The sequence below is a fragment of the Scyliorhinus torazame genome, chromosome 13 (genome assembly GCF_047496885.1).
Source record: "Scyliorhinus torazame isolate Kashiwa2021f chromosome 13, sScyTor2.1, whole genome shotgun sequence".
NCBI classification, from domain to species: domain Eukaryota; kingdom Metazoa; phylum Chordata; class Chondrichthyes; order Carcharhiniformes; family Scyliorhinidae; genus Scyliorhinus; species Scyliorhinus torazame.
In genome coordinates this window covers 39,083,176-39,106,568 of record NC_092719.1, presented here as the reverse complement: position 1 = coordinate 39,106,568, position 23,393 = coordinate 39,083,176, and the positions used below count along the sequence as shown (strand labels likewise).

The 23,393-nt window shown below is 45.5% G+C and overlaps 1 protein-coding gene across 1 annotated transcript in view; it reads right to left on the bottom strand.

Moving 5' to 3' along the window:
• Positions 1–19,953, bottom strand: part of LOC140387798 (cadherin-related family member 4-like) — a 55,744-nt gene extending 35,791 nt beyond the window's left edge. The window contains exons 1-7 of the mRNA XM_072470925.1: positions 19,884–19,953; positions 18,811–18,991; positions 16,464–16,620; positions 14,147–14,252; positions 13,850–14,065; positions 12,122–12,267; positions 2,716–2,857 (exon numbers count right to left, since the gene is read on the bottom strand). Of these exons, the coding sequence (XP_072327026.1) occupies positions 2,716–2,857; positions 12,122–12,267; positions 13,850–14,065; positions 14,147–14,252; positions 16,464–16,620; positions 18,811–18,991; positions 19,884–19,953 (1,018 nt within the window). The remainder of the gene's footprint in view (positions 1–2,715; positions 2,858–12,121; positions 12,268–13,849; positions 14,066–14,146; positions 14,253–16,463; positions 16,621–18,810; positions 18,992–19,883) is intronic.
• Between the last annotated feature and the right edge of the window lie 3,440 nt (positions 19,954–23,393).

Genomic DNA, 23,393 nt, shown 5'->3' with positions numbered 1-23,393 from the left:
CTGCAGGGATCCATTAACTCAGGGGAGCAGGTGGTTTTCTAACTGCAGTCCAAATATTTTCAAATTCGTGGGTGGCACAAAGTTAAGTGGGAATGTGCAATGCGAGGAAAATGCAAAGTGGCTTCATGGATATTTGGATAGACTTGACGAGTGGGCAAGAACATGGCAGGTGGAAAAATGTGTGATTATCCACTTAGGTGGGAGGAACAGATGTGCAGAGTATTTCTTAAATTGTAAGAGATTCGAAAGTTTAGATATACTAAGGCACCTGGGTGTCCTCCTCAATAGGTTACTGAAAGTTAGCAAGCAATTAGGAGGGCTAAAGGTCTGTTATTCTTTATTGCAAGAGGATTTGAGTTCATGAGTAATAAAATCTTGCTTCAATTGTACAGAACATTGGTTAGACTGCACCTAGAGTACTGTGCGCAGTTATGACCCCTTTCCTCTGAAAGGATATTGTTCAATACAGTGAGTGCAATGAGCGTTCACCAGTCTTGTTCCCAGATCATTACCCTGTCCTATGAAGAGATATTGGGGAAACTGGGCCTATATTTTCTAAGGCTATGAGTAATGAGAGGTAATCTCATTGAAACATACAAAATATTTAAAGAGGTGGATAGGGTAGATGCAGGTAAGATGTTTCCCTTGGTTGTGGTATCTAGAACCAGGGACATCATTTCAAAATAAGGGGGAAGCCTCTTAGGACCGAGGTGAGGAGAAATATTTCTACTCAGAGGGTTGTGAATCTTTGGAATTCTCTACCCCAGAGGTCCTTGGAAGCTCAGTCCTTGAGTATCTTTCAAAGAGAGAGTGACAGATTTCTAAATACCAATGACTTTAAAGGATATGAGGATAATGTGGGACAAAGGCATTGAAGTGGGTGATCAGCCATAATCGTATTGAATATTAATGGAATGAATGGTCTACCCCTGCTCTTACGTCCTATTTGCTTGCATAGTTTCTGCCCCAAAATGAATGTGGAGCAGGGCTTAAAGTGAGTTGATAACAAAATGGCTGATGTCTAGAGTTTGATAGTAATTTTTTGCAATTATTTTGAACTACTCACAGTGAGACCTGCAGTATATTTAACCAAAATTCTGTCAGTCTTATTGCCCTCAAAATCCTTTACACCTCCCCGCTTCTCACATCTATCCATAAAGTTCTCGGCTGTTGTATTGAGATGCAGAATGAATATAATCCTGTTCTGCATTCATAATGAGGCCATCTAGCAAAACAGATGTCTGGTCATATGTTCAGTCTCCTTCTGTGAACCCATTTGTCAGGTGGTCTCATTATGAATGCTTGGCTGAGGTGATAAGGGGTGAGAGCTAGAGGGCCAACAACCATGAATACAACTGGGTCGAAGTGTGAGGTAATGCATTTTGGAAGGTCTAATGCAGGTAGGGAATATACAGTGAATGGTAGAACCCTCAAGAGTATTGAAAGTCAGAGAGATCTAAGAGTACAGGTCCACAGGTCACTGAAAGGGGCAACACAGGTGGAGAAGGTAGTCAAGAAGGCATACGGCATGCTCGCCTTCATTGGCCGGGGCATTGAGTATAAGAATTGGCAAGTCATGTTGCAGCTGTACAGAACCTAGTTAGGCCACACTTGGAGTATAGTGTTCAATTCTGGTCGCCACACCACCAGAAGGATGTGGAGGCTTTAGAGAGGGTGCAGAAGAGATTTACCAGAATGTTGCCTGGTATGGAGGGCATTAGCTATGAGGAGCGGTTGAATAAACTCGGTTTGTTCTCACTGGAACGACGGAGGTTGACGCGCGACCTGATAGAGGTCTACAAAATTATGAGGGGCATAGACAGAGTGGATAGTCAGAGGCTTTTCCCCAGGGTAGAGGGGTCAATTACTAGGGGACATAGGTTCAAGGCGAGAGGGGCAAGGTTTAGAGTAGATGTACGAGGCAAGTTTTTTACACAGAGGGTAGTGGGTGCCTGGAACTCGCTAGTGGAGGAGGTGATGGAAGCAGGGACGATAGTGACATTTAAGGGGCATCTTGACAAATACATGAATATGATGGGAATAGAGGGATACGGACCCAGGAAGTGTAGAAGATTGTAGTTTAGTCGGGCAGCATGGTCGGCATGGGCTTGGAGGGCCGAAGGGCCTGTTCCTGTGCTGTACATTTCTTTGTTCTTTGAAGTTCCAGTAAAGGGAAATGGGCAGCTCACCATCTGTCCACCTCACTTACTGGAGCGGATCCACTCCTGGAGGCAGCAGGCATGTCTCCAGTCCATGCCTGCCTCACCAACATTAGAATAGGGCGGATGGGCGGTCTCCTGCAGGACGGAGGTGGATTTTGGGGGTCAAGAAAGTTCCTGACTCCTGATGTCTGTGCCTGATACAAAAATCTGGCTCCACGGGTTTCTGAGAGTGAAACATAATGCAAAAGGCAGTGGCACATACACTATTACCCCTATTGGCGAGAGAGCATCTAGATGCGTGCTTGGTTTACATTGGCTTTACATTCTGGTGTGGGCAACTAAATTCTTCAGGAAATTTGTGTGGATATTCCTGCTGGCTAGGTGAGGGTAAACGGAAACATTGCTGCAATTCTGATGTAAAGATGATCAAGGAAATTCTAGGTTATTTCTACAAGTCTTTAGGTTTCAATCAATTTTAATGAAGACGTTTGTTAAGACTAGGAACATCAATCTCCAAAGAACATCCCAGAATCAAAAGAATATTTAGGCTCACCCCCTACGATTGAATAGCTGAGTTCATGATCAGGTGAGTCCTTGTCAGAACACTGCAACTGGATAATTGAGGATGTGATAGTGGAATAGATCGTTTTCTCATAATACTCTGGGTCACACACTGGAGGCTCATCATTCACGTTCTGGAATTCAAACAGCTAATTAGCAACAGCAGCTGAAGTGAGATAGAAGTATGTGGGTGATGAATAACAAAACTAATTTTCAACATGGACGAATTCAAGTCAATGAATCAAAATTGAAGTTGATCTTTGTAAACAAAGCAGCTTCAAACCATTAAAATATAATGGCTTGATCAAGTAAAGAGCAGTTCATTAATACATCTTCCAGAATAAATGTTGCAGTCTAACGGAAACTACTTGGAGTAATTGGGGCGAGGTAGGCACAATATACTGCAAGAGTCAGGAAACAAGATATTTGCTGCCATGGCAGAGCCAACTTGGCAGTACTGACTCGTGACAACCCGGCAGTGACAACCTGTGCGAGGGGGAAGTGCCAGGGTGGGCTCTCGGAGGAACCCAAGTTGAGGGGTTCCTGTGATGTGTGTTGGGGGGAGGGGAGAACGTGGACGCCTTGGAAGGGGGTACTTGGCAGTGACGGAAGGAGCGGGCAGTAAAGGCGGGAACATGGCACTGAGGGTGGGGGGGGGGGGGAACCTGACATTGAGGGGAGGAACCCTAGAATTGAATGAAGGAGGGGAGCTTGCATTGAGGTGGGAGCTTGCATTGAGGGGTGGGTGGTTCTGGGGAGGGGAAAAGAGTTCCTGATAATTGAGTGGTGGGGGGGTGCGGAAGAACCCCCGGTAATTGTGCCTGGGGTGGGGGGTGGGGGGGAGGGCCCCCAATGACTTCACGGTGTAGGGGCTTGGGGAGTTTAATGGCAGTTCTGAGGAGCGCGCTCTTTAAAGATGGCACCCTGATCTCTATGCAGCCGGCCTTGTCGGCTCCGTCAGATCCCGCTCCATTCGACTGACTGCATAAACTCCGCCCCCAGTTTTTTTTTGTGAGAAAACTCGGCAGTGTATTTGGAGAGATACAGAACAGTTCTCAGTCAGAGACTGACACTCTGACAAATTATGGGAAAATTACATCAATTAAGATTCAGAAGGAGGTCATTTGGCCCTCGAGTCTGTGGCAGCCCTCTGTAGAGCATTCCAATCAGTCCCATTCACCACTCTATCCCCATTGCCCTGTGAACTTCATGCCTGAATTGAAAATGTTACTGGATTTTCAAAATATTATTTATCCTACAATGGATCATAAACCACCAGTTATTAGGTTAATTCTTAAACCTCCTCCTCACAGTAAGAATCTGTGTGGCAAATGTCACGCGGCCATGCCCTTTAAATGACACCGATCGAAACTCGGCACTGTCTAAGGAAGAGACACTAAAATACAAAGTACTGGTTATTAGAACAATAGCTGCCACAGACCACCCAAAACCTCTTGAAAATATACAATGGGTGAAATATTTCAAGGCAAGTCTGCAGCCACTGCAGAGATTGCAAGTAAGACTTCAGCAGAAGAGACAGGCTGAAGGCTGGGCTCTCTCTCTCTCTCTTTCTTTTGGTACAAGTATATTACCCAGTTTGGAATACAAGTTGACTCAAATTCTACCAGTGAACAGAGATCTCATAATAATTCCAACACCTTCGACACATGTTGCCACATCCAAGAAACAAACTAATCCAAATTGGCCGTAATGTTTAAAAATCTACACCTCAAGGACAATCAAAGGACACTCAACCATATATTATTTTAACTTTACTTATTGGATTCTAACTTTCCCTATCTTTAATATCTGTGTGTGTGTGTGTGTGTGGGGGCGGGGGGGGGGGGGGGGGGGGGGCTTTATCAAAGTGATGTTTGTTTGGAGCTTGCTGTGTCCAAAATGGCACCTGTGTTTTCTGGACTGACAAGTGGAAACTCACATTTGCACCACACAAGTGCCAGGCAATGACCATCTCCAGCAAGAGAGGACCTAACTGTCATAATATACACCAGTATATCATGGTGCAGACACACACTGATGGGCACACAATGGGACCAATCAACATACACAACACCGTAGCCAATCACCAGTGAGAGCACACGCACTATAAAGCCAGGGGGCATCAGAGTTCCTGCTCATTCGAGTAGCAGCCAGCTAGGAGCACAGAGCTCACAGCCTGCAACACAGACATTCACCATGTGCTGAGTGCATCAACTGGTTAGGACAAGGCAAAGGTCTTTAGTTAAAGCTAGTATCTTATTTACCCACAGTTCAAGTATGTTTAAACAGTTAACCTTTTAATAAAATAGTGTTGCACTACTTCAAGTGTTGGTGACCTGTATGTGATCCAGAACACCCAACACATCACTAACCATCTCCCCTTGACATTCAATGGCTTTATCATCATTGAATTCCCCACTATCAGCATCCTGGGGATTACCATTGACCAGAAAATGAACTGGATTAGTGATAGAAATACTGTAGCCACAACAGGCAAAGTACCGATCGCACTTTTCCAGCCCATGCTTGTAAAACACAGAACACAGTGTCCAACATCGTTAGTGATTCCATGATTGAACAACACTTACTAAACTAAGATTTAGACAAACATCAATTTAGTTGGGCTCATTGTGTGCTCACTTACACAAGCTAGAAGCTCCACATATTCACACATAGGGCCCTGGCCTTTGCAGACTGAACAAGCATGCCCATTCATTGTATTCTTTTCAACTAAACAGAAGTCTGGGGGTGCCCTGGTTCATTCCCCATGGCAATTCTTTGACCAAAAGAGTCAACCTGCCTAATTTGAATGTAAGCAAAGGCTTGACAGTTAGCTGTTGCCTGATACATTGTCCATGGCTATGCCTCTATCAATCAGATTCCACTTGTCAACAAATCAGCACCCTCCACTCATGTAGTATAGATTGTTGTTCCCTTTGAGATTTGGTATTCTTGTGAATCTGGCCTGATGCATGCAAGATGAAAAGCCTCGACAGCATGTCTCTTTTTTTCCTGCAGTATTTAAGTTCTGTGCTACCAAGTGACCAACATGATATGTTTTTGTTGTGTAATGTTTTGCAGTGGGAGGTCTTGTGGTGCAGTGGGTAGCGTCCCTGCCCCTGAGCCTGAAACTCTGGCTTCCAATCCCACTCTGGGACTTGATGGCTGCTGTACCATCAATGGCGACAGACTAGAGTCGGAAGAGTAAACTGTGGCTTTAATCAGCTGAATGACACCTGCTGGCAGCCAGTCCCAGAATGAGGGCAGGGCTGGAGGTTAGCTACCTTTATACTTGAGCCCGAGGGGCGGAGTCAGCAGGGACAAACCCAGACATGTAACAAACGGTAAGAACAGTATGTACAATATAATACAGTGGTTCACCACATTCACCCCCCTGTTAAAAAAAGAGTCCGGCAGGAGTGAAGTGGACGGGGTGAATTAGAGATCGAGTCTGTCGGGGGCTCTGACCTTCCGTTGTGATCGCCTCAGTCCCGGCTGTGGTGAGGACACTGGTGTCGGATGAAGTGTTGAGGCCTGCGTATCCAGGAGCGTGTCGTCTTCCGGATAAGTAGCAACGGAGGGAGACGGTGTAGAGTCGTGAGTAACAACGGAGGGAGACAGTGTAGAGTCAGGGGTAGTGGTGATGATCGCTGGGGAATCTGCGGGTGCCAAGTCCCGAAGGGAGACTGTGTCCTCCCGTCCGTCATGGTGTGCCACGTAGGCATATTGGGGGGTAACATGGAGGAGAAGGACCCGTTCGACCAGGAGATCCGACTTGTGACTCCTCGCATGCTTCCGGAGGAGGACGGGCCCTGGAACCGTCAGCCAGGATGGGAGCGAGACCCCTGAGGTGGACTTCCTCGGGAAGACAAACATCCTCTCATAAGGGGTCACATTGGTGGTGGTACACAGGAACGACCAGATGGAGTGGAGCGCATCGGGAAGGACCTCCTGCCAGCGAGAGACTGGGAGACTTCTCGACCGTAGGGCAAGAAGCATGGCCTTCCAGACCGTCATGTTCTCCCTCTCCACCTGTCCGTTTCCCCGGGGGTTGTAGCTGGTAGTCCTGCTTGAGGCGATGCCCTTGCTAAGCAGGAACTGATGCAGCTCATCACTCATGAAGGAGTAACCCCGATCGCTATGGATGTAAGTGGGGAAACCGAACAAGGTGAAGAGGCTGTGCAGGGCCTTGATGATTGTGGCAGAGGTCATGTCAGGGCATGGGATGGTGAAAGGGAAACGTGAGTACTCATCAATGATGTTGAGAAAGTACACATTACGGTCAGTGGAGGGGAGGGGCCCTTTGAAATCGATGCTGAGGCACTCAAAGGGGCAGGAGGCCTTTACCAGGTGTGCACTATCCGGCCAATAGAAGTGCGGTTTGCACTCTGCGCAGATCTGGCAGTCCCTGGTCATGGTCCTGACCTCCTCGATGGAGCAAGGCAGGTTGTGGGCCTTGATAAAATGGAAAATATGGGTGACCCGCGGGTGACAGAGGTCATTGTGGAGGGCCCAAAATCGGTCTACTTGTGCGCTGGCACATGTACCGTGGGATAGGGCATCTGGGGGCTCATTAAGCTTCCCAGGTCGATACAAAATATCATAATTATAGGTGGAGAGTTCGATCCTCCACTTAGGATCTTGTCACTCTTGATCTTGCCCCGCTGCGTATTGTTAAACATGAAGGCAACCGGCGATTGATGAGGAGAGTGAATCGCCTGCCAACCAGGTAATGCCTCCAATGTCGCACAGCTTCCACAATGGCCTGGGCTTCCTTTTCAATGGACGAGTGTCGAATTTCGGAGCCCTGGAGGGTACGGGAGAAGAAAGCCACGGACCTGCCCGCCTGGTTGAGGGTAGCGGCCAGAGCAAAGTCAGACGCATCGCTCTCCACTTGGAACGGAATGGACTCGTCTACTGCATGCATCGTGGCTTTGGCAATATCTCTTTTGATGCGGTTGAAGGCCCGGCGGGCCTCAGCTGTCAGGGGAAAAATGGTGGATTTAATGAGTGGGCGGGCCTTGTCCGCATAATTGGGGATCCACTGGGCATAATCGGAAAAGAAACCCAGGCATCTCTTCAGGGCCTTGGGGCAGTGGGGGAGTGGAAGTTCCAGGAGGGGGCGCATGCAGTCAGGATCGGGCCCTAGGACTCTGTTTTCCACAACGTAGCCAAGGGTGTCTAGGCGGGTTGTGCGGAAAACGCTTTTCTTCTTATTGTATGTTAGGTTAAGGAGCTTGGCGTGTGGAGGAAATTTTGGAGGTTAGCGTCATGGTTCTGCTGGTCATGGCCGCAGATGGTGACATTATCCAGATATGGGAACGTGGCCCGCAGCCCGTACTGGTCAACCATTTGGTCCATCTCCCGTTGGAAGACCGAGACTCCATTGGTGACGCCGAACGGGATCCTGAGGAAGTGATAGAGGCGGCCATCTGCCTCGAGGTAGTGTATTGGTGGTCCTCCGGGCGGATCGGGAGCTGGTGGTACGCGGACTTCAAGTCAATAGTGGAGAAGACTCGGTACAGCGCAAATCGATTGACCATGTCAGATATGCGGGGGAGAGGGTACGCATCGAGCTGCGTGTTCCGGTTGATGGTCTGACTAGTCGATGACCATCCGGGGCTTCTGCCCAGTTTTGACGACCACCACTTGGGCTCTCCAGGGGCTAGTACTGGCCTCGATGATCCCTTCCCGCAGGAGTCGCTGGACCTCCGACCTGAGAAAGGCCTTGTCACGAGCACTGTATCGTCTGCTCCTAGTGGCGACGGGCTTACAGTCCGGGGTGAGGTTAGCAAAGAGCGGGGGTGGGGCGACCTAAAGGGTCGAGAGGCTACAGACGGTGAGAGGGGGCAGGGGTCCATCGAACTCCAAGGTAAGACTTTTGAGGTGGCATTGGAAATCTAGACCTAGTAGTAGGGCAGCGCAGAGTTGGGGGAGGACGTAGAGCTTGAAATTTTTGTACTCGACGCCCCGTACTGTAAGGGTTGTGACACAGTACCTCCGGACTTCCACGGAATGTGATTCGGAAGCCAGGGAGATTTTCTGGTTCGCGGGTAAAATTGGGAGGGAGCAGCGCCGTACCGTATCTGGGTGAATGAAACTCTCCGTGCTCCCGGAGTCGAAGAGGCAGGTCGTCTTATGGCCATTGATCCGGACGGCCATCATGGATTTAGTGAGGTGATGAGGTCGAGATTGGTCGAGGGTGATGGAGGCGAGCTTCGGAAGGTGGGTGGGCTAATCGAGGGTAGCGGAGGCCAGCGTACGATCTGGTGAGCAGAGTTTCCGGGAGGCAGCGGGGTGATTCCAAGATGGTGGCCCCCACGGGTTGCAAGTGGCGGCTGGCATTGAAGAGCGGCCCCCACGGGTCGCACGTGGCGGGTGGCGTCAAAGATGGTGGCCAAGATGGCGCCCCTCACGGGTCGCAAGTGGCGGGTGGCGCCGAAGATGCCGGCCCCCACGGGTCGCACGTGGAAGATCGGAGCAGTCCCCGCGGGCTACACGCAGCGCTGCTGGGTTTAAAACCAGGTCGGGCCTGGCAGACTTTAGACAAGTGGCCCTTCTTTCCGCACCCATTACAGATGGCGCTTCTCGCTGGGCAGCGTTGTCTGGGATGCTTATCCTGGCCACAGAAGTAACATTTCGGGCCTCCAGAGTTGGCGGGTCGCTGCGCGGCACAGGCTTGCGGCGCCCCTGGGTCGGGTGATGGCGGCGCCCACGACGTCCACGAGGGTGCCGCGTAGTCGGAGGGGTACGCATCCATGTTATGGAAGGCCACTTCTAACAAGTCCGAGAGTTGTACTGTGTCTTGGACCCGCAAGGCACGCAGAAATTCAGCTTGCGATTCTCCGGGGCGCTGTCGCCTCGTGGCAAGGAGATGCCTAGCGTACACCTCGTTGACTTCCTTAACATACTGCCCCTTCAACAGCATTATCGCATCCTCGAACGAGGTAGCGTCTCTGATAAGAAAGAAAACTTGCGGGCTCACCCGGGAGTTGAGGACTCGCAGCTTGTGGGTCTCAGCGATGGCGGCGGCGGAGGAATCACTGTAAGATTCGAAGCAGCTTAGCCAGTATTCAAACGTGGCAGTGGCATCGGCTGCTTGGGGGTCCAGTTGCAGGCGATCAGGCTTGAGTGATGGATCCATCTTAAAATTTTAGCTGATTAAATTGATGTACCATCAATGATGACAGACAAGAGTCGGAAGAGTAAACTGTGGCTTTAATCCGCTAAAAGACACCTGCTGGCAGCCAGTCCCAGAATGAAGGCAGGATTGGAGGTTAGCTATCTTTATACTTGAGCCCGAGGGGCAGAGCCAGCAGGGACAAACCCAGACATGTAACAAACAGTAAGAACAGTAATTACCATAAGTAAGAACAGTGTGTACAATATAATACAGTGGTTCACCACAATGGCGATGGAAGGCACATTCATGGTGTGGCCAAACAGGGTGACTATCAATCTTAAAATCCTTCCAATACACTTGTGGCAGCTGGTAAGAGTGAGAGAATCTCCTGCTCATCTGCCACCTGTAAACGGCAATAGACAGACACTTTAGTACCTTGCCAAGAATTTGTTTTAATTCATTTATGGGATGTGGGCCTCACTGGTTAGGCCAGCATTTAAGTATAATGATGGCCCAACATATGGAAGTCCATCGATGTCAATACCTTCTTGGGGCATGGCACCTGAAGCAGGAGAGAACTTATACATCCTGGGCGGGATTCTGCCAGCCCTTGTCCGGGCCGGAGAATCCCCGCAAACGGGCCATGCCGCCCCTACGTCGGCATGCAATTCTCCGCAGAACGGAGAATCGGCGGCATTGGCACAAGCGTGGTTGGCGTGCTGCCAGTCGCGGGCCGCTCTACGCGGCCGGTGCGGCAATTCTCCGGCCCGAATGGGCCGAGTGGCCGTAAGAAAAGAACCGAGTCCCTCTGCCGCCGTTGTAACCTACTCTGGGCCAGCGGGACCTCGGCGTTGAAGGGTCGGCTGGCGGCCTGTGGGATGGGAGGGGGCCTCCGATGTGGCCTGGCCCGCGCTCGGGGCCCACCGATCGGCGGGCCGGCCTCTGTGGCTGGGGCCCTCCTTTCCTATGCACCGGCTCCTGTAGTCCTGCACCATGTTGCGTCGGGGCCTGCACGTTGAAGGAGGCCACTGCGCATGCACGGGACCCGCGGCACACAGTTCGTGTGCTGGGCCCCTGTAGGGGCCTGAATTAGTCCTGGGAGCGGTCCGTTTACGCCGTCGTAAAACGCGGCGGTGTTTACGACGGTGTGGACACTCTGCCGTGGGATTGGAGAATCCCACCCCCTGTTCCTTTAACCGTTAATATTGAAACCATACTTATTTTGTAGTTGACATGTAAATGCTGTGAGTTATCACTAGATGGCACTCTAAGTATACATTGGTTTTGAACATTTGAGTCGTCAGAGATTTGTACATTTGAAAGGTTAATGCATGTGGACCTGATTGAATAATATTTATAGGGAGACCACACCGTTTAGGAAACCTCTACCTCTACCTTTATCCTTATTCAGGCCTCTGGTTCAGTTCCACATTTTGTAAGTTATTAATACTCATACCTCATCCAGGTCCTTACGAGCAAGTTCTATATTTGTTGTGTAATTATGTAACTTCTAATTAAAAACACAAGTGAATGAGTTAAACAGATGGCTTCATGTATTTTCTCTCACAGGATCCAAAGGCAAATCTTTTCATGTCGAGTTATATGATTGAGCATTCCCAATAGTGAGGCAATGATATGCACAGCTGTCACAGGTGAATACCCGAAGGACTATCGAACGAATGCTCGTGTCTCTGAAGTTAGCTCCACAAGCAGTCAGGCAAAACTACTGCAAAATCAACTTTAACGGACTGGACACTGTGCGCAGATGACCAAAAACCATCTGCCCTGTCGGGTCATAGTTTCCCATATCTCAAGTGGCCACCATTCCAAGGGAGGAGAAAGGAAATCTCCCAAAGACATTCTAAAATGCTCCTTAAGGTGTGGCAGCATTAATAACTTTGATGATCTTGCTACCAATCGTCCAAAATGGTGACACCTGTCCATCAAGCCACATCACGCTTTGAGTCACAACCAGAACACAAACTCCTTCAAGCACAGCGCCAAACCGTACACTGCGGGACTTGGAACTGTATCGCCTCTCCTTCATTGTCACTGGGTCAAAATCCTGAAACTCCCTTCCGAGCAGCACTGTGGGCATATACACACCAGATGAACTACAGCAGTTCAAGGAGATATCAATTGTCACTAAAGAACCAAATGGAATGAGCTATGCGGAAGTAAGCAATCCAGCAAATCCCTTTAGCTTAAATGTTTTAGTCAAATTGTGTTGGGAAAATATAATCTAAAGTTCATTTTTGACAGAATGATATCTTACCATCACATTAACAGTTACTATCGCTGAGCCACTCCTCTGCCTGAATGGATCAATTTGCAGATCATTATTTATGTCCACAGCTCTGACAGTGAGGGTATAAATATCTTGTGTTTCTCTGTCCAGTATATTTAGAAGCCTTATCCGACCTGTTGGAGTAAAAAACTGCTACTGAAATAGTGAAGTTTTAAAGGACAAATCCTTCCTGGTATTCTTCCCCCCGAAATTAAACCAAAATACAAATAAATAAATATGACTGAATATTTCTAAAGACAGCCATGATTTTCTCTTGGGTATTTCAATACTTCACCTGGAGAACTATAATATAAATGAGGAACGGTGATTATCTGGCTGTGTTTGCAATCCATTCATCCACTGGAGAAAAGATATGAATGATAAGTGTTGCCTGTAATGAGTGAGTAGCTTTCATATCACAGCCATTCATTCACCCAATCTATTACAAAGTATATTAGAAAATGTCTCATTCTGTAGTGAGTTAGCCTGGAACCTGCCATCCAGTTTCTGCGACTCATCCAAGTCCTCCTGCTCTACTTCTCACTGAAATAAAGAATATTTAGGCATCACGGTGGAACAGTGGTTAGCACTGTTGCCTCACAGCGCTAGGACCCAGGTTCGATTCCGACCTCGGGGAACTGTCTGTGTGGAGCTTGTACGTTCTCCCCGTGTCTGTGTGGGTTTCCTCCGGGTGCTCCGGTTTCCTCCCACAGTCCAAAGATGTGCAGGTTAGGTGGATTGGCCATGCTAAATTGCCCCTTAGGGTGGAATTGCAGGAATAGAGTGGGGGATTTGTCTAATAGGGTCGTCATTCAAAGGGTCGGTGCACTCGATGGGCCGAATGGCCGCCTTCTGCACTGTAGGGATTCTATGATTAGACTCAACTTACAGATTTAATTAAATGTATTGATTCCGAAAATACCGTTTTCTATTTTTGCAATTTAGCTTGAGTAAAGGCTGATAATGGCTCCCTGAAGATGCTCAGAAATGTTCTTGTCCTTTTGGAACTCTTTAATTGTTCCCATCCCTTCAAATTTAGCCAAATTCACACTTGAATAATGCTAAATCCACTTCCATTGAAGTCTGCTTTCAACCTACTGCTAGACTTTCTGCCAATGAAACAAAAATAGGAAAATCACAGTTTGACAGATCTTCTAATAGGAGTGATGATATATATATATATAGCTCCCAAAGACAACTTGGGCGAGATTCTCTGCCAGTGGGTTTCTCCGGTCTACCGGCAGCGCATGACGCCCGCGGGTTTCCTGGTAGCTTAGGGTGGCCACACTGGGAAATCCCATTGGCAGGTGGCAGAAATGGAGAATCCTGCTGTCAGCAAGGGCACATCGCCGAGGAACACACGGCTGGCTGATCGAAGAATCCCGCTCCTTGGGTGGGATTCTTCATCCTACCAAACCTGTTTTCTGGTGCGGCCCGTCCCCACCGGCAGCAGGATCCTCCATTCCATCAGCCGGTCAATGGAGTTTCCCATTGTGGGTACCCCCACACATCGGAAAATCCGTGAGCGTGAGTGCATTGCCGACTAAGCAGAGGATCCCGCTGACGGAGAATCCAGGCCAAACTTGTCTTTCTTATTAGGATTATGCACTGGGTTTTATATTTTATGAGTTGCTAAGTGAAACCTACAGTGAGAAAGAAAGAAAGTCCTATACAGCAAGAAATATGAATAGAAACATTAAAGTGATCTTACAATACCTGAGTCAGGTTCAATATAAAACTTGGGTGGGACATCAGTGTTGCCTCCTACAATAGAATACTTTACATTGTTATCTGGTAGGTCCGTATCAGTAAATGCCGCTGTTCCAACCAGAGCCCCAATTGGGCTGTCTTCAAATATATTAAATGCTCTTGTTTCGGAGAAAGGTGTTCTCTCATTAACGGGTGTGACCTTCACTATAACTGTGGAGGTACCTGAACAAACAGAATGTCAAATGGCTAATTCAAAGTAATTCAACTTCATGGTTGCATCAGTAATCCAAGACACAGACTTACTTGTCAATTGAGGGATGCCGTTATCCGCCACCTTAACAAATATTATATGTTGAAAATTAACTGCAGCAAATGAACTGTCATCATATTGCAAAAGTGAATACCCAACCTGTAAAATAAATAATGTGGTTCATTATCAGTGAATCAACATCTTATGCAAGAGATTACACTGATGTTACTGTGTTTTTTGTAGTCAATCCAAGAAGGTTTAATTTTGGAAAAATGGTGATTTCATCTCAGTTCAAACTTTAGGTTCAGTTGCGTTCAATCTGATTTAATTCCAGTGAACTTGAAACCAATCTGCAGATTGTTATAATAAAGCACAGATACGGTGAGGCTGACGACATTCCTTTTCCACATTTTTTTGCAACCTGATTCGAAAGGAGTTTCTCTGTCAGCGCAGCAGGGATCATTTCAACTTTCACACCACATGCATGTTAATATATAAAAGCTTCAAAAATGACTGTGATGAAGTAGAATTTGAGAATTGAGCAAGTCACTAACATCCTTCATCCACAATATTGCATGAAACTCAATAAAAGATGAGATTATTATTTTTGATATTGTACATGAATATTAGTCATAATTAGCTTAAAGATGCTATGAAGGATTCAGAAACGTAACTATTTGCAATCTGTGATCGTCCCCAGTGATGCATTCTCCCAAAATTGGTTGAGTTTAGGATCAATTGTGTCTTCCCAAGACAGGAATGTTTTATGTTGTTGGAACATCTTTAGAGTAATTGGAAAGGTCAAACCCAAGAAGGCAAGGGACAGATTATGATGGTCTGTGCAATTGATTATTGCAAAAAGAATTGGAAAAAGAATTGCTAGGGAGGAATACTCAGTTAGGTCAAATCTATGATGCAGCAGGTCATACCGAATCTGGGAGGTATGGATTTCATGGGCTCAATCATATTCATAATTTTTCATTTGATTTATGGAGGGGGTTTTTTTGTTCAAAGAATTGACCAACAGCAGGGAAAGATTTTCTCTGAGCACAGCCTGCAAAAAAAAATCAAAGCCCACTTATAAATATAAATGCTTGTTTGTTCTTAGGATGTGGGTTACCCTGGAAAGGTACATTTCTCGTCCATGCTTTGTCACCCGACAAAGGTGGTGCTGGCCCGGTTCTTCGAATATTGTAATCCTTGCTCTGAATCTGCTCCCATAATGAAGGGAGGTATGGAATTGCAGGATCTTGACCCAGACATGATTGGAATGGAGGGAGTCATGGTTGTTCATGTGTTGATGGAGTTTGCATAATTTAGGTACCTTTTCCCTTGTAGGTGCTTCTGAGCATTAGACGATTGTGCTGGGGATCTGTTCCACGTTTATTACTGTGAGAATGGGAAGTGACATTTTTTCTACTTGCTAGTTTATTGTGACAGTTGTTAATTTTATGCACTCTTAAATTAAACAACCAGATTGTATCCATATTTACCATCAAGAACTAACCTGGAGCATATTAAGACCATAAGACATAGAAGCGGAAGTAAGGCTATTCGGCCCATCGAGTCCACTCCACCATTCAATCATGGCTGATTTCAACTCCATTTACCCGCTCTCTCTCCATAGCCCTTAATTCCTCGAGAAATCAAGAATTTATCAACTTCTGTCTTAAAGACACTCAACGTCCCGGCCTCCACTGCCCTCTGTGGCAATGAATTCCACAGACCCACCACTCTCTGGCTGAAGAAATTTCTCCTCATCTCTGTTCTAAAGTGACTCCCTTTTATTCTAAGGCTGTGCCCCCGGGTCCTAGTCTCCCCTGCTAATGGAAACAACTTCCCCACGTCCACCCTATCTAAGCCATTCATTATCTTGTAAGTTTCTATTAGATCTCCCCTCAACCTCCTAAACTCCAATGAATATAATCCCAGGATCCTCAGACGTTCATCGTATGTTAGGCCTACCATTCCTGGGATCATCCGTGTGAATTTCCGCTGGACCCGCTCCAGTGCCAGTATGTCCTTCCTGAAGTGTGGGGCCCAAAATTGCTCACAGTATTCTAAATGGGGCCTAACTAGTGCTTTATGAAGCTTCAGAAGTGGGATAGTTGTGACTTTATTTGCTGATTTAGTACAGGCAGTAATCCTTTAAAGTCTTTAAGAATGAGGCAATTAAAAGTGAAATGGATTGAAGAATTCAGCCAGCCTTCTTAAAGTGCTTTGAAGTGTCTCACTCAGTATAAAATAACACCTTGTAGTTCCTTAATCATGTTGAGAATCAGAAATAGCTTTTAGGTCATTTATTACAGTCACGTAAGGAAAGAATAAGTTTATTTCTACAGCATTTCGATGAACTTTATTTGTACTTACAGTTATTTCATTGTTACTAATGTTAAATCTTTCTGTTGAATATGTGTCTAGAATCATTGTGTACAGCAGGATATTATTAGCTGCTGTTCTGTCATTATCCCAGCAGTTAAGTGACACAACTGGAGTACCCTCTGGGGAGGTTTCAGCAAGCTCAATGCTGCAAAGTGTAAAAAGAATAAAAGTTAAAGCATTCAATGAATGTATTTTGAAAAATATCAACATTGCTTCTAAATCAAACATCAATTTAAACACATTTAAGAACCAGAGAATACGAAAAAGCCATGATGGGTGCAGGCTCGGGGGGAAGGGGGGGCAAAGGGCTGGTCAGGGGTCGCTTCGGAAGCCTCAGAGATCGGGACGCAATTTAAAATGGCGAGTGGAGTTCCTCAGTGTACAAAACAGGGCTATGTGTGGCCTCAGTCGCATGTTCCCCAATGAGGCCCGTTATTAAATGCGAGTCATGTTTTATAGCCTTGTGTTTCGCGGCGCTATGAGGTCCGGGAAATATCTGGCTAAATGCACTCACCATGGGGCTTTGTTATGATTTTAGAAGTTCAGTGTTGTCCCACTGAAACAGATTCCAGACAGGAGTCTAGAATTGAATGGGAAGCCAAAATATTGTTTTAAAAAATTTGTTCATGGAATATGGACATTGCTCGCATTTTGTCCCTCAGTTTTGTTAATTTAGTTTAATTGGTGACCTAACTAGGATAATCTGCTGAGATGTCCTGGGCTCAGAGGCACTTTAAATAGTTCAGCAATTATTCCATCTTCATAGTTGTAAATCCACTTCCCCTTATTGGAAATACAAGGTCCCAAAGTTTTGAATGTTTAAATAAATTGTCGGGACATAAACAGAATTAACTGTAAGTTGATTTAAATATAATTTTAGATCCAAATATATAAGCTGATGATGCACAAAATTTTAAAAAACTTGGATTATGGTTTCTCTCTGTGATTAAAAAATGTAGAAAGGAATGTCATACATGTAAATAATGATAATAATCTGTTTTTCATTTTCTGAAAATGGCCATGGCCAATGAATTGGGATGTACAAATTGTAGCTCCACTCATATTTCTACAGTATCTGTTATTGTGCTTGATTAATAAATAGGCTTCAACAATATCAGTTGGTGGGCCGGTTTAGCTCAGTTGGCTGGACAGCTGGTTCGTGATGCAGAGTGAGGCCAACAATGCGGGTTCAAGTCCCAAACGGGCTTTGGCTATGAACTGATCCTGACTGAAACCTTCATTGACTCAATGGGCATGATTTAATGCAAAAGGTTGCTAAGTGTAGTAGCGAGGGGAACTGCCATGACCTTCCCGACACTAGGCCCGGCGAGGCCTTCACTGCTATAAAACGTAAATTGGACCACTTAACGAGGCCCCATGGGCTTCATGCCGCAAATGCCTGTCTCGCCAGCTGATTCACTGGGTCCGCGCTCGCCAGCCCCCTGCTAACAAGAACAGCACTTAAACCGCTCCTGCACAGCCAACCCTACACAGCTCGCAGCCATGCCACCGAGGAGACCAGCCCCACGATTCGGGGATGCCAACCTGGCCAGAATGTTGAACGTGGTAGAGGTCAGATGGGAAGCTCTGTTCCCCTGAGAATCTCGCAGGGTCAGCCACAGGGGAGCTAGTGCCGCCTGGGCGGAAGTGACAAAGCCGTCAGCTCGAGGAGTGTCACCAGGAGGACTGGCACCTAGTGCCGTAAGAAGATCAACGACCTCTACCGGGCAGCACGGGTGGGTTGGCGACTGCCCGACAAAGCAGCATAAAATTCTAGCTCATATCTTTAGTGATGAGAAGGACAGTCCATGCTGTGGAAATCCTCACACAGACACTCCATGCCACTTGTTGACACATTACGGTTGTAGGGCAGTATGGTGGCACAGTGGTTAGCACCGCTGCCTCACAACTCCAGGAACCTGGGTGCAATTCCGGCCTTGGGTGACTGTCTGTGTGGAGTTTGTACGTTCTCCCCATGGCTGCGTGGGCTTCCTCCGGGTGCTTCAGTTTCCTCCCACAGACCAAAGATGTGCAGGTTAGCTTGGCCATGCTAATTTGCACCTTAGTGTCCAAAAGGTTAGGTGGGGTTACTGGGTTATGGGGTTGAGGCATGGGCTTAAGTAGGGTGCTCTTTCCAAGACCCGATGGGCCGAATGGCCTCCTCCTGCACTGTACAGATTCTATTCTATAATTCTTTCTCAGCCCAGGTCCCATTTTGTTCTTTACTCTCAATGCCACAGTGGTTCCTTCAGTACTTGGAAGACTTATTGTCCAATCGGCAGATAATACTGAAATTGTTGTTCAGAATCAAATAATTTTTTTTAATGGTACTCACATATAGAGGTATCTGGAGCACTGAGGAGGATTGTCGTTAATGTCCGCAATGTGGACTGTAAGTGTGGCTGTGGACGAATGAACTCTGTCTGAATCATAAGCTCTTATTTCCAGTATTGGACTAGTCAGTGTATTGGGATCATCATAGTCCAAGGAGTAGGCCACTTTGATTTCACCCGTGTCTGTAAACAAATTGTGCAAATAGTAATGGTCATCCCTTTGACTGGAGTTAAGCTCTGTTCCTCAAATTGTGCCAGAACTGATAAGGATACAGAATATTTTCTGAAATTGTTATTGCAAAATGGAAACAACACAGACTGTGCATCAAATTCAAAAACAGGTGGCAGATTTGCACAACATTAACTGTTTGAGAATATTTATCTGGATTTTACGGTGTCAACATCCTGTTTGCCATAATTCCATGCAGAATATTATTTACATCAGGTGCTTTTTTATGTTATTGCATTGTCGATGGACCTCTGATTCTGTGTTTGGTCTTTCTCATGATACTACATTATAGAAACTTTGGGTAGAATAGGAAACGGTTGAGAATCTACTAAGACTCGTGTCAGATTTTGAATAGTGCACTTTTTCTTTTGATGTCAAATGTTCAAAGAATTGTCCATTGTTCATAATGCTGTGTGTTATTGATATAAGTAACTCCGCACATTTGTAGAGCTCAAGGGGGACAAATGTTTTACGATCAATAAAGAAAATAGCAATTTGAAAAGTAATAAATTTGAACACATTTTCATCCATTTCTGCTCCATCTGGCTCTGGGGAGCTGCCAAATTAAACAGCATGCGGCATTCACAGTTGAAAGGATTGGTTTGTTGAGCTACAGGTGTTAACTTTCCCTGCACTGTTGGCTTGGTAACTCTTCTGAACCAATACCCTTTCTGAAATCATCAGTTACTAATGAATACAGAAAGGTATTTCAAAGAAATTAGGAACTGGTATTATGGGAGCAGCGACAACATCAAAATGATGATTGGTGTTGTAGAATCCTGTAAGACTGGTGAGCAGTAAATAGATCAATGAATAAACGGTTTGTTAAGATTGGTAACTATTTACAGATGGTGAGGTAAAGGCTATCATCCTCCACAACTCCAAAGTTGGCAAGGAAACCTGCACTCAGCCCCATTATTCGCATGCTTCAGCCCGATTGGCCGAATGGGTCACGTGATCCTCCGACAACCTTTGCTGCATTTGACATTGATCACATAGTTTGACCAGATTCTCTATGTCGGTATCCATCCCGGGCCACCACACATCGCTGCGTGTGAGCATCTTTATCTTTGTTAGCCCAAGATGGGCACAGTGTAACTCTCGTAATAGCAACTTTCCAGCAGGAGTGGGGACGGCCACCCTTGCTCCTCATAATACTCTGCCGTGTTCACAACTTAACTCATCTTTTCTTACCTGAAAGGGTCTTAATTGCTCAGACGTGTTATCATAATGTTAGCCTTCGGAGGACCATATGCTTAACTCTAGATAATATGGGGTCCTTCTGGGTCCAAAGTTTGATCTGTCATGCCAACACAGGGAATATATTTAGAGCAAAAATAATTTCAAATGGTACTGGCGGAGGTGGTATATTTTTTGGTAGAAGAAGGTGGCTTAAAGCGTTTGTGTTTGACATGCATGTACCCGGCCAAGGCTCGTAGACTGTTAATAATAGAACCTCAACTGAAGAAATGGGTGGGATGACCTTATCCTCCCTAAAGAAGCCTAACAGGGGTTTGTGGTCAGTAACTACTATGAAGTGCCGTCCATAAAGATATTGATGGAACTACTTCACTCCAAACATTACGGCTAGTCTCTCTTTTTTGATTTGAGGAGAAGCATTTTCAGCATCGGTCAGAATTCTCAAGATACAGGTGGTGAGCCTTTCTGCAACATCTTATGTGATAAAACTATTCTAATTCCATAAGAAGATGCATTGCAGGTAAGAATTAATAATCTCCTTTGAGGGGTCAAAAGAAACTAAGAGACTGGATGACTGTAAAGCTAGTTTAACTCTTCAAATGCTTCTTTCTGATGCTCTCTCCAATACCACTTCTAGTGCTCCTTGAGCAGCATGTGTAGAGGTGCTAACATTGTAGAAAGATTAAGAATGAGTCTTCACCATTCCTAAAACAAGATTTCAATTCTGACACATTTCTGCCCGTGCTTCCTTAATTGCTTTCAACTTCTCTGCCACAGGGTGCAGCCCTTGGGCATCTATGTAAATGCCAAGACCTCACTCATGAGCTTGGAACATGCACATTTCTCTTCTTAGCCTTACACCGGCCATCTTAAATCTTTTTAAAACTTCCTTGAGATTTGCTAGGTGCTCCTCTTTGGATGCTCCTGTAATCAGTACATTGTCTAGATAGATTACCACCTTAGGTAGGTCCTGTAATGAGCTTTCCAACAGGCTCTGGAAAAGAGCACATGCCAATGAGACTCCAAAAGGTAGCAGTTTATACTGCTGCAAACCTTTGTATGCATTTATAGCAACAAGTACCCCAGATGCTTCATCTAATTGGAAATGAAATGAAATGAAATGAAAATCGCTTATTGTCACATGTAGGCTTCAAATGAAGTTACTGTGAAAAGCCCCTAGTCACCTGTTCGGGGAGGCTGGTACGGGAATTGAACCGTGCTGCTGGCCTGCCTTGGTCTACTTTAAAAGCCAGCTCTTTAGCACTGTGCTAAACCAATTATAATTGTTGGTACACATGGCTCATATCAAATTTAGTGTAAATTAAACCTGCTAATTTAGCGAATAAATCATTAATTCTTGATATTGGGTATCAATTCAATTTTGCTGCCTAATTCATGGTTAATTTATAGTCCTCACATGTCCTCCTGGTTCTATCTGGTTTAACCACTGGCACAATAGGAGCCTCCCACACTCAAAACTGTACAGACTTGATGACACCTAATTCTTCCAACCAATAATTTGAGTGGTTTTCAAACTAAATACCAATAAAATGGTATCAAAATAATTCCTTAATGGTATGACCACCGTGAAGGCATTCAAATGTCAAAATATACAGTCCTATTCTTCTGAATTTATTGTTTGGCCTGAACAATGTAAAGCAGGTAGGTAAAGATATTTTGAATATTTAAACCTAGTTATATGGGCAGCAACACATTGCATAATCATATAACAAAATCTCATTTTAATGGACAACCCTTTAAAATCAACTAACTGCTTCATAAAGTTGACTTGAACTGTACTTTAGGAAAGCACAGCACAGTTCAATGTCTACAGGTGTCTGTAATGTCAACCTTAACATGGATAAGTAATTTGTAACTAAAATATCTAAGGCCAGAATTTTACAGTGAGAAAAACCGTGAGGCTATCAGCACTTACCATCGTTAAAAAGTGAATCAAACAGCAATTTCTGGAGTCCATACTCGTGCAATGAATCATAGAAATTAGGAAGCTGCCAGAGGTGCCTTATATCTCTAGAAGCTGCGCTATAATAATATCTTGCCAACAGGCTTGGTATCAAATCACACAGAATGGTCGGAAATTATTGTACTTTCACAATAAATATCCAATAAAAATACCCAAAAATGTTAGGTCTTGGCCTTTCAAGTGTGAGTTAAGTTTTAATGGTTTGATAGTCTTAATACTGCCAAACAACCTCCCTGATCTTGAAAATTCACTTTTATAATTATGGAGTTTCATTCTTTCAAATTTTAATTCTTGTTGGAGATTTTCAGAAGTGTATTTTAAAAAAAACTATTTTGTTCTCTTTTATCTCTCTCTGTTAATTCCATCTTTTCTTCCCTCCCTTGTTTTGCATTCTGTACATGATTTGGCATTGACCTGACTATTCTAACTAACACTTTCCACTTCAGACTGGGCTCAATTTGAACTCTATGTCAGTGGTGGATTTTGAATAAGTTAAAATCAAATCATGTGTGTCTCAGGAAGGAGGCTTAAATACAATTGGTTACTGAGACATTACATTGCTTACTATAAGACCATAAGACCAAAAGACATAGGAGTAGAATTAGGCCACTCGGCCCATCGAGTCTGCTCCGCCATTCAATCATGGCTGATATTTTTCTCATCCCCATCATCCTGCCGTCTCCCCATAACCCTTGATCCCCTTATTAATGAAGAACCTATCTATCTCTGCCTTAAAGACACTAAGTGATTTGGCCTCCACAGCCTCTGCGGCAAAGAGTTCCACAAATTCATCACGCTCTGGCTGAAGAAATTCCTCCTCATCTCTGTTTTAAAGGATCGTCCCTTTAGTCTGAGATTGTGTCCTCTGCTTCTAGTTTTTCCTACAAGTGGAAACATCCTCTCCACGTCCACTCTATCCAGGCCTCACAGTCTCCTGTAAGTTTCAATAAGATCCCCCCCTCATCCTTCTAAACTCCAACGAGTACAGGCCCAGTGTCCTCAACCGCTCCTCATACAACAAGCTCTTCATTCCAGGGACTATTCTTGTGAACCTCCTCTGGATCCTTTCCAAGGCCAGCACATCCTTCCTTAGATATCGGGCCCAAAACTGCTCACAATACTCCAAATGGAGTCTGACCAGAGCCTTATGTAGCCGCAGAAGTACATCCCTG